The following is an 11337-nucleotide window of genomic DNA, read 5'->3' as shown; positions in this document are numbered from 1 at the left end:
ATCTAGGGCCAGCAACAGTTAAGTTGCTATTGTGCTCCCTGTGTGCTCAACATTCCTGGGGAAGGAGGGGTCCCAAGGAGAAAAGGAAACCAGGAGCCAACTTTGTAATTGTGCTGAGAATTTTAATGGAAAGCTGATTTCTTAGGTTTGAGGTGGGAGCTCTGGCCTCGGTACACCCCCATAGGAACCCCATATTCTCTTCTTTGTCTTCAGAGGCACAGTGACTTCCTTCCTGGTCACAGAGCTGTGGCCGCACGGAGGGGCATGAACCTCAGCACCTAGAGGTTTCCTGTTGTCGAGGCAGAGCCTCAGTGGCTCTTGGAGGCTTTAGCTGGGGAGGCTTTTATACCTGCTGCTGTGTGGTAGAGCCTGTGCCCTCCAAGGAGTGGGTGGGAGGAAGGCAATGGGAGGAAGCATCCCATGCTGGCCGGGACAAGAGCAGAGTGTGTGCAAGTTCAGGTTCAAGGCGCCATGCATCTTAGCTCATCTCCAAAGAGTTGATGTACTCCCGAACCCATTTCTTCTCTGGGTTGGCACACACCTGGCGGTTCTTCCTGGTGACAAAGCTGTTGGAGAGGAGAAGGGTGAGATCTTGTGAGCACTGGGGCAGCCAGCTTTAGGGCCAAGGAGGGTGGGGTCTAGAGGGAAATGGCGATGCACTGGAATAGGGCATTTTGGGAGCTCTGCGTGATTGCACTCGCGGTAGAGTCACTCATGGGTGAGTAGAAGAAGTGCACACACCTGAGTGTTGGTTTCACCTCCTGTTTGTTGGATTGCCTAGGCAAATCTCTGAGGGCCTCTAAAATGCTGATAGAAATAATTCCCACTTTGTATGATTGTTGTAAAGGCTCACTAGGCTAATCCTCCGCCTTGCGGCACTGGCACACCGGGTTCTAGTCCTGGTCGGGGCACTGGATTCTGTTCCGGTTGCCCCTCTTCCAGGCCAGCTCTCTGCTGTGGCCCGGGAGTGCAGTGGAGGATGGCCCAAGTGCTTGGGCCCTGCACTCCATGGGAGACCAGGAGAAGCACCTGGCTCCTGCCTTCGGATCAGTGCGGTGCGCTGGCCACAGCGCGCCGGCCGCGGCAGCTATTGGAGGGTGAACCAACGGCAAAGGAAGACCTTTCTCTCTGTCTCTCTCTCTCACTGTCCACTCTGCCTATCAAAAAAAATAATATATATATATATGAAATAACATGTCTGAAGGAGTTTTGAAAAATACCATACGTGTGGTGGTGGTTTTATTAGGATGTGGGGTCAGAGCACTGTGAGGGCTGACGCCCTGGCTGTGGGCACTGTGGGCTCTGAGAGGTCGAGGGTCCTGTGATATCGACAGTGTCCACACATTTCTGCTGTTGAGCCAGGCGGCACGTGGGGGCTGCGAGGTTAGGGGGCTAATCTCCACAGTGCTGATGGAGGTGTGAGCTGGAAGGTGAAAGCTGGGGGTGCTGAGGATCTGCCCAGCTGCCCGCCTTCCCTGTCTGCTGGGAGACTGGTTCTGACGGACAGAGGCTGCTGACGGCAGTGCTGCCAGGTCGCAGGTTCCTTCCGGGTCAGCCTGGCCTGTTTGTTCCTCTCTCGCTTTGCCTTCACCTTTAGGATGTTTTCTTGCACATTATTGCTATTTAAAAAAAAAGTTGAATGTTGGTTTTTACTTAGAGTAACAGGTAAAATATTTTAGAGGTTCTCATGGAACGAAAATTAACTTTATTGTCCAGAAGTTTTTTAAAAAGAGTCTAGCTGAGCTGCGCAGTATGCTGCATTACTGTACAGCAAAACAATTTTATTTGTCCTAAGAAACACAGGAAATATGTATAAATGTATTCTCTATGTTGAAATATTATGTTCAAATATATTTTGATGTCCTATGTATTTACTGCTTATATTTTAGCTTAATATTTTCATTATTTCTATAAAAAGATTGTTTATTCAAAAGGCAGAGTGAGAGAGAGAGGTTCTTCCATCCAACTGGTTCACTCACCAGATGGCCACAATAGCCTGGGGTAGGCCAGGCTGAAGCCAGGAGCCAGGAACTCTGGGTCTCCTACATGGATGACAGAGACTCAAGTACTTGGGCCATTATCTAATACTTTCCTAGGTACGTATATTAGCAAGAAGCTGTCCAGGAGGCAGTATTTGGGCCCCTGCCACCCCTGTGGAGCTCTGGGCTTCTGACCCAGCACTGGTATAGCAGGCATTTGGGAATTGAATAAGTGGATGGAAGATTTCTTTCTCCCTCTCTCTGTTGCTCTAACTTTCAAATAGATGAAAAATATTTAAAAATTTTAAAAACATTGTGGTAAAATACATGTAATCAGTTTTCAAAAATTTTACATTAAAATAAGCATATTTTGATTTCATTTTCTATAAACTTTTTGAAGTATCCTTGTATAACCTAAAACTTACCATTTTAACCATTTTAAAGTTTATCTTTTTTTCTTAAGATTTTTATTTATTTGAAAGAGTTACAGAGGGAGAGACAAGAGATCTTTCATCTGCTGGTTCACTCCCCAAATGGCTGCAACAGCTAGGGCTGGGCCAGGCCAAAGCCAGGATCTAGGAGCTTCATCTGGGTCTTGTGTGGGTAGAAGGAGCTCAAGCACTTGGGCCATCTTCTGGTGCTTTTCCCAGGCACATTAGCAAGGAGCTGGATCAGAAGTAGAGCAGCTAAGACATGAACCGGCACCCATATGGGATGCTGGTGTCACAGGTAGTGGCTTTACCCCTTATGACCCACGTTTATCTTTCTTTAAAAGTAGTTGTACATATTTATGTGTAATATGTAATGTTTTGTTACATATAGACATGGTGTGCTATTCAGTCAGGGTCAATATTTTTATCTTATCAAGAATTTAACATGTCCTTTTAGGGAAACATCTGAAATCCTATCTTCTAGGCTTTTTACATAGAGAAACACACAGTACCTTATCTACAGTCCCCCTACTGTACAACAGGAAGTTTATCTCGCACATTCTTATGCACACTGAGGCCTAGGTGGTCTGGGGAGAAGGAGGCTTTCCTGGCTGCTGGCGGAGCCTCACCCCAACCGCTCTGCCCTGGTGTGCAGACAGCAAAGGGAGCACAGGGGTGTTCTGGGCTCTTGTGCCGCCTCATGTTTGTTTTCTTATTTGGGATGATATGGGCGCCCTTGTCACATAAGAGATGTTCTCTGCATCCTCAGCCTGCAGTCAGGAGGTCAAAAGGCTGGGGACCCAGCACCCGAGGTGAGGGCTGCTCAGGCCCCCATTCCCTCCCCCGCCTGCAGCATGTAACTCCAAAGAGCAGCCCCTCTTCTCCAGCTTGTCCCTGCCTGCCTCTATTTCGGGGACCTTTTACTTGCCTGACTTCACTGCTTCCCTGTGCCCCTTAAGAGCAGGTACTGTCAGTCACTGCCCTTTGCTCTTGTCTGTATTCTCTCCCAAGTCTCTGGGCCTGGCACTCAGTTGGTGCTTAATGAGTGCTTATTGAATAAGTGAATGAATGAGTTGCATGCCCTCCTTAAATGTCACCTTCTGGGTGTGTAAGAATACATTTAGATGATAATAGGTTAGCATTTATCATGCACATACTATGTACCAGAGAACTTTCTAAGCATTTTATTCTTGCTGTGACCTGGTGAGGAAAGTACTTGTATTACCCCATTTTGCAGATGAGGAAATTGAGGGTCAGAAAGCAGAGCTCACCAACTGGCCCAGCTGGGGCTCTTCACAAAGGCAGACTGACTCTGGAGCCAGTGCCCACCAAGACAGTGTTGGATTTCTAACCCCAAAACCCTTCTCTCCGCTACCAAGCCTTTGTTTCGCACTCCCCACAGGGTATTTCCATGAGGTGGTCTGGCTGCCCCTGTGGCTCTTGCCTCTATAAACAGCTCTTCTCACCACTTAGGGTGGGTCCACACTTCTGCAGCTGTCTGCACTAGAACCTCAGCCTTGGCTCCCCTCTCTCCCCGACACTCCTGATCCCCTGCCAGGGCTTGCTAATTCCACCTCCTAAGGTCTCCTCTCTCCTTTCCTTCAGGCACTGTTCAGCCTCCAGTGCCCCTCACGTGAACACAGACAACAGCTCCTGACTGGACCCTTGGTTCGCAGCCTTTCTGCGTGCTAACTCGTTTTTGCACTTGGCAGCTTTGGCTGCATTGTTCTCGTTCTCTAGGCCCTCTGTGCTTTCCTACCTGAAGTCTATGTAAACCAAACTGGACCCTGGCGATGGGCTCTCTGCCTGATACACCCCTTCCTGCAGGCCGTTCTCTGCTGGTCCAAACCTCTCCTCAAGCAGTGCTTCTGGCAGCAAACCTCCTCTAGGTCCCCTGTCCTGTCCCCTGAAGCTGACGTGTTCCCCTGCTGTCTATGCGATGTTCTTGTGTAGGGTACTCTAGTCATTGCTGAGTCAGTCTCATCCCTTGTACTAGATTGTGCACCTCATAAGGCACCTGGTGGTTTTATTAATCTCTGTCCATAACAGGTGCTTTTTTTCTTTTAAAAAATATTTGAGTTCAGAGCCGGCGCCATGGCTCAACAGGCTAATCCTCCGCCTAGTGGCGCCGGCACACCGGGTTCTAGTCCCAGTCGGGCCCCGGATTCTGTCCCGGTTGCCCCTCTTCCAGGCCAGCTCTCTGCTATGGCCTCGGAGTGCAGTGGAGGATGGCCTAAGTCCTTGGGCCTTGCACTCCATGGGAGACCAGGAGAAGCACCTGGCTCCTGCCATTGGATCAGCGCGGTGTGCCAGCCACAGCGCCGGCCGCGGCAGCCATTGGAGGGTGAACCAACAGCAAAGGAAGACCTTTCTCTCTGTCTCTCTCTCTCACTGTCCACTCTGCCTGTCAAAAAAAAAAAAAAAAAAAAATTTTGAGTTCAGAAATGAAGTTAGCAGGGCAGATGTTTGGCACAGTGGTGAAGATGCTGCTTGAAACACCAGCATCCTAGATCGGAGTGCCTGAGTTTGAGTCTCAGCTCTGCACCTGGTTCCAGCTGCCTGCTAATGCACACACTGGGAGGCAGCAGGTGATGGCTCAAGTAATTGGGCACCTGTCACCCATGGGGGAGACCTGGGGAATGAGTTCCTAGTTTCTGGCTTCAACCTGGCTCAGCCCCAAATGTTGTACCACTTGGGGAGCAAACTAGCAGGTGGAAGATTCTTTCTCCCCCCCACAAAATAAACAAAAATGTTTTAAAGAAATAACAGGGCTAAATATTGCCACCATTCTTTGAGGAGTTCCTCAGAAAACTAAAGTCCATCTTCGAATACTCACATCTTTGCCATTGGCTTGATAATTTTGTGTTAAAAACATTTACCCTTATATAGAAAACTTTATGATTGCCCCATTTGAATTCTTTAAGCCTCTGTCATCTTAAGCTTCTTAAACAGCCATCATGACAGGAGCTCCACATACGGGCTCCTTGCCTCCCTTCCTGTGCAGCCTTGGTGAGCAGACAAACCTCTCGATGGTGAGAACTACAAATACCTGCCAGGGCTGTCATGAGAAACAGAGAGGTAATGTAATAGGACATTTGAAACATAGTGGGCACTTCCTATGTGGTAGGGATATTGTGTTTTTCTCAATGTATTAGCTTACATATTTAGAGGTGAGTCTCATCTCATTATTTCTTCCCCAACGGATACTTTTCCTGTTCATTTTTTACATGATTAGAATTAGGCACTTGACTTCTGACCTCTCCTCTCTGGCTGCTCTTATTTATTTAGGTGAACCTGATGGGGTGTGGGGTGTGGGGCATTAGAATGCCCTTAAATGGAAAGTGATGGCTGAGTCCACCTCTGCACACAGAGGTGTTCCAGACCACGTCCAGTGAAAGCCACATGGGTAAAGACTGCAATCCTGGGAACCTGGCCTATCAGGGCGGGCAGGACCTCCCAGAGCACCTGTCTGGTCCTTTGACATGGGCTAGAGGCGAGGGGTGGTGGGTGTTTGAGCAGCTACAGGATGGGGAGTGTGGACTGGGTGCCCTTTCAGAGGACTTGTAGGGGAATTGGCTCCCAAAAGGAGCAAGAGGCATTCCTCTCTCCCCTGCCCCCCAACCCCCACAGGGCTGAGACTCACACAACTGCCGGGAAGGAGCACTTGCCGCTGGTATAGAAATACTCCGTGACGTGGGCCCGGGGCAGCAGGCGGGAGATGTAGGCAAAGCAGCAGGGCGTGGTGTCCGAGGCATCTGGGAGAAGGAAGGTGGAGAAAGCCGCTTTATTCATTGCCGGTGCACAGTGGGCATTGTGCTGCACACTTCCTGTGATTTCTCTTGAACAGTATCCACCTTGGCAGAAACTGAGACTCGGGAGGGTCAAGTCACCTGGCCATGGCACACAGCGTTTAAGTGGGGGTTCCAGTAAGGACCGAGAGGCCCTTCTTAGGCTTTTGCCCAGCCCGGAGCCAGGTTTTCACCCTTGCCTTCACACTGCAGCTCCTGCCCTGGGGTCCCCCTTGGGTCTCTGAGCCCCTTCCTGGTTTGTCCTGGACCCTCTGCTCAGCTCTGCCCCTGCCAGGATCCCAAGTGGAAGGACTTTTTTTTTCCTGAGAACTGGTTGTGAGTTCCACATGGCTCAGGCCTCACCCTACAGAGTCCCTGGAGATGCCTATGGCCTCCTGGGAGCCCTGGCTGAGCTGCAGGGAGAAGCACTCTGAGCAGAGGGCCTCTTGGTCAATTCAAGAGTGTGCTGGGGGACTGGCGCTATGGCACAGTGGGTTAAAGTTGCTGCCTGCAGTGCTGTCATCCCATATGGGTGCTGATTGAAGTCCCAGCTGCTCCACTTCCGATACAGCTCTCTGCTGTGGCCTGGGAAAGCAGTGGAGGATGACTCAAGTCCTTGGGCCCCTGCACCCACGTGGAAGACCTGGAAGAAGCTCCTGGCTTCGGATCAGCTCAGCTTTGGCCATTGTCTCCATTTGAGGAGTGAACCAGCAGATGGAAGAACTCTTTCTCTGTCTCTACCTCTCTCTGTAACTCTTTCAAATAAATAAAATAAATCTTAAAAAATAAATAAAAATCTTAAAAAAAAAAAAAAAAGAGCATGCTGGGAAGCACGTGTGGCCTTAGCAGAGCGGTGGTGATGCTCTTCCCAGAGTTTCCCTCATTCCTTCCTGGCATCCCTACCCTACCACTGTGTGTCCGTGGCCACGTGACCTTACCCTCTTGAGCCTCAGATAGAATTTTGTGTGTGTGTGTGTGTGTGTGTTTTTGACAGGCAGAGTTAGACAGTGAGAGAGAGAGAAAGGTCTTCCTTTTCCGTTGGTTCACCCCCCAAATGGCAGCTATGGCCAGTGTGCTGCGCTGATCCAGAGCCAGGTGCTTCCTCTTGGTCTCCCATGCGAGTGCAGGCCCCAGGCACTTGGGCCATCCTCCACTGCCTTCCTGGGCCACAGCAGAGAGCTGGACTGGAAGAGGAGCAACTGGGACTAGAACCTGGGGTGCTGGTGCCGCAGGCGGAGGATTAGCCTAGTGAGCTGTGGCGCCGGCCTAGAATGGGTTTTGAATACTCTTCCCCCACTTCCTAGCTCTGTGCCCTTAAACAGGTTACTTTTGGGGTTTCTGTTTTCCCACCTGTAAGCTACTGAAAGAGTAGCTGTGAATATTAAGTAAGAGGATATATGCGAAGCAATGGGCACAATGCCTGATATATAATAGACATTTAACTAGTTTTTACTAAACTTTTAATATTTATTTATTTTTGACACAGAGACAGAGCTCTCATCTGCTGGTTCACTCCCAAATGCCCAGGACAGTTGGATCAGGGTCAGGCGAGAGCCAGGATTTGGGAACTTAATCCAGGTCTCCGATATGGGTGGCAGGGGTCCATTCCCTTGGGCCATTACCTCCTGTCTCCCAGGGTGTGCATTATCAGGCTGCTGGAATAGGGAGTGGAACTGAGACTTGAACTCAGGCTCTCGAATGGGATGCAGGTGTCCCAACCAGTGTGTTAACCACTAGGCTAAATGTCCCTATTTTCCTTTTAAAGGCCCCATTTTTGCCATCTATGAAATGAGAGAGAAGTTGATTGAATCAAGGGTTTTAGTTGAGTGTTCAAAATTTCTGAGAAATGCCACTGCTGACAGGCATGCATCTGTCATGTCTCAGGGTCAATGAGAGCTACCCCTGCCTGCTAATACCTCGAGCACTAGTCCATGCTCGGTGAGTGCCTGCAGGCCTCAGGGGTGTAGACCCTGGAGTCACAGAATAGTTGATGAGGAGATGCCTGCTGTGAGGCAGCTCAGAGGTCTATCAGGGGCAACAGAACATCAGGCAAAGTGGTAAGAATGTGCGCGACGGGTTCAGGCAGTACACAAACTCCAGTTGCAAAGACAGCCAGGTCTGGGAGAGAGTGTGAGATGGCATGGGCACGCAGGCAGAGGGTCTGAATCCACGGGCTGCGGCAGGCAGTCGGGACTGGACTTACATGGGGAGGCAGATGCAGGTGCGCAGAGGGCAGCAGCGGTGAGGAGGACGGCGAGGGCGGCGGCGGAGACCTCCATGGTAACGGTGGGCAGAGCTGTGGAGAAGCGGGAGCTGAGTCTCAGGAGTCCCTGCAGAGAGCCTTGGCAGCTCAGGCTGGCCCTTTTATACAGTCAGGGCTGGTAGAAGGGGCGCCCCCGCCAGGGGAGTTTCCAAAACAGCAGCTAAGCGTTGGCTGATAACCTAAGTGAAATTGCACAAAACGGAAAAGAAAACTGAAATAGGCTCCGGAAATTTGAGTTTCTCTCTCTGTCTCCCTCCCATCCAGGGTGAGCTCATCAGTTCCTCCTTTGCCCAAGCGCGGGTGGATGCTTGGCTGTCATCATGGCCTCACCTTCCAGGGCACTGCCCGCCTCAGGAGGAGGAAGCTGCTGCTCTGGGGACAAAAGAGGAGATGTAGGACAGAATCAGAAGCCACTGGGTCTTGATTTGGTTGCTTTCAGAGTTCTTTCTTTCTTCTTTTTTTTTTTTTTTTGACAGGCAGAGTTAGACAGAGAGAAAGATCTTCCTTCCATTGGTTCACCCCCCAAATGGCTGCTACGGCTGGCGCGCTGTGCTGATCCGAAGCCAGGAGCAAGGTGCTTCCTCCTGGTCTCCCATGCAGATGCAGGGCCCAAGCACTTGGGCCATCCTCTACTGCCTACCCGGGCCACGCAGAGCTGGACTGGGAGAGCAGCAACCGGGACAGAATCTGGCGCCCCAACCAGGACTAGAACCCTGGGTGCCAGCGCTGCAGGCGGAAGATTAGCCAAGTGAGCCACGGTGCCAGCCGCTTTCAGAGTTCTTGCTCATGCACAGTTTTGTCTCCCTTCCCTCGCCCATGGAGGGACGTTATTTACATAGTGTTTTATTGAGGAGAGTCCTCTGGACATGTGACTGTTGTCCCCAAAGGAGGTGACGGCACCCACTCTGACTGGAGCCACAGATCGCAGAGGGGCCTTTGCACCAGATATGAGTTGGGTAATTCTTTTTGGAATTTCTTGCTCTCCTCATGGCCACAGGCTCACCCCCATTTACTTGCTGAATGATCTTTGGAGAAATTGCTTAACCTCTTTAAGTTCTATGTCCTTGTTTATAAAGTGGGGTTCCTGGCTATGGGCTTGTTAGCAGGGAGAGAGGCCTCTTTCACAGCATGTGCTACCATTACCAGCCGCTGTTTATTGAGGCCTTCTCTGTACCAGGCACCAGTCAGTCTGTGAGCTTAACACGCATCAACTCATTCACTCTTGTCATCTCCATTTTACAGACGAGGAAACCCAGCAAACGCTGCGATCGCACCTCCTTTCCAAAATCTTCCTGGGCACAAAAGTTACAGAATACAGAAGCTGCAAAGGGATGACTCCCCCCAGCCCCTACTCCATGATCTTCAGGTGCAGAGGAGGAAACCGAGGCTAAGGGAACAGAGACTTGCACAGCAGATGGGTGACAGAGCTGGGGACAGAATCCAGTGGCCCAGGCTCCCACTTGGGTGCGTTGTTCTAAGTGTTCAACATTCAAGGGCTCATGACGAGCCATCCTTGTAACCAAGTTCCCCACTTAGAGCTGGGGTCCCTACTTCATTCTGAAGAACTGGATATAGGAAGTCTTTGTATTTGGGTAGTTCAGAATTAGTGACAATTCAGGCTGGGCTGGGCTGGGCTGAAACTGGCTTCTGAATTATCTAAGAGTGGTTATGGATAGAGAAAAGCTATCAAGTTAAAAAAAAAAAAGTGTAACCACATATTGAGGACATCCTCTTGCTAGCTGCTGTCACACAGGTAACTTGGTGGCTGAGGGGACGAACACGCCCAGAATAGGGCGGCCTTGTCACCTGTCTGCCTTCCAGTGACTTGGAGGCAGAGGCAGTGGGGTGGTCAGACTCATCTTACAGAAGAGGAGATTTCTAACATCCTCCAAGTCATACAACTGTCAAGTGGGATTTGAGCCCAGGTGTTTGTGACAAGTGTGCCAGCTCTTTTGAGTGGCTGCCATCAGCAAGGCAGTTAATAGTCATTCAAGGCTTCTCTGAGTGCCATGTGCTGCTCTGAACTCTTCACAATGATCCTCTCATTCTTTCTCCAGGACTCGTTAATCGGTTAACAGGGATGTGACTTTTTTTTTTTAAGATTTATTTATTTTGAAAGAGTTAGAGGGAAAGACAGAGAATTTTCTCTCATCCAGTTCTCCCATGTTACTGCAGGGGCCCAAAACCTTGGGCCATCTTCTGCTATTTCTGGACCAGAAGTGGAGTAGCCAGGACATGAACTGGTGCCCATATGGAATGCTGGCATTGCAGAGGGCAGCTTTACCTGCTACACCCCAATGCTGGCCTCAGGGATGTGATTTTGGAAATCATGGCCACCTCATTTAAAGAAACAGATCACAAACATGTTAGAAACACCCATCCATCCATGCAGAAATGTTCTGCCTGTTGTCACTGGTCCCTTCACTGGCCACCTTTGGTCTGGGACCTGTGGGTGAGGCAACGATTGAGGACAGAGAGCTGGCAGCATCTTCTGCTTTTTGGCCACATGGCCTTGGGTAACTTCTCTCTGCTGGCATCCTTATCTCTGGATCAGTGATAAGAATAAAGGCCCTCGTGTAAGGAAGTCCCTGTAAATGTGCTCCTGCTTGTCAAGCTCTTAGAACACACACTAAGTCCTTAATAACATTAATGTGATATCATTGCTGACAGTAAGAAGACCGCAGTCCCTTTACAGATATTCTGTACTTCAGGCTTTTCGGCAGTCTGAGCTAGACCCCCAGTTAATATGGATTAAAGAACTTCATTGCAAAAAGATCTTGTTATGTATTAGGAAAACAGATGAGTCAGCTGAGGCTTAAGTGACTCAGGGCCATCTCTGCACTGGAGAACTCAACATTGAACCCACGGCTGTCTGG

General features: G+C 50.0%; 1 protein-coding gene across 1 annotated transcript; it reads right to left on the bottom strand.

Annotated features, from left to right (window-relative positions):
* Nucleotides 1-101: 101 nt before the first annotated feature.
* CCL5 (C-C motif chemokine ligand 5) lies at nucleotides 102-8561 on the bottom strand. The gene is made up of 3 exons (XM_017349037.4): nucleotides 8402-8561; nucleotides 6054-6165; nucleotides 102-566 (listed from the first exon to the last, which is right to left on the bottom strand). Exons 1-3 carry the CDS (start codon nucleotides 8475-8477, stop codon nucleotides 479-481), a joined length of 276 nt encoding a protein of 91 aa, XP_017204526.1. The 5' UTR covers nucleotides 8478-8561; the 3' UTR covers nucleotides 102-478.
* Nucleotides 8562-11337: the final 2776 nt, after the last annotated feature.

Source organism: Oryctolagus cuniculus, chromosome 17 (genome assembly GCF_051225735.1).
Source record: "Oryctolagus cuniculus isolate XC-2025 breed Fujian yellow rabbit chromosome 17, ASM5122573v1, whole genome shotgun sequence".
NCBI lineage: Eukaryota > Metazoa > Chordata > Mammalia > Lagomorpha > Leporidae > Oryctolagus > Oryctolagus cuniculus.
Note: the sequence above shows the minus strand (reverse complement) of the source record. Positions and strands in the feature narration are given on the sequence as shown.

Coding starts and splice junctions, on each gene's coding strand:
- CCL5 (XM_017349037.4), bottom strand. CDS start 8,477: ATGGAGGTCTCCGCCGCCGCCCTCGCCGTCCTCCTCACCGCTGCTGCC. Junction 6,166..8,401: donor ACCTGCATCTGCCTCCCCAT/GTAAGTCCAGTC, acceptor TCCTTCTCCCAG/ATGCCTCGGACACCACGCCC. Junction 567..6,053: donor TGCTCCTTCCCGGCAGTTGT/GTGAGTCTCAGC, acceptor CCTCTCCAACAG/CTTTGTCACCAGGAAGAACC.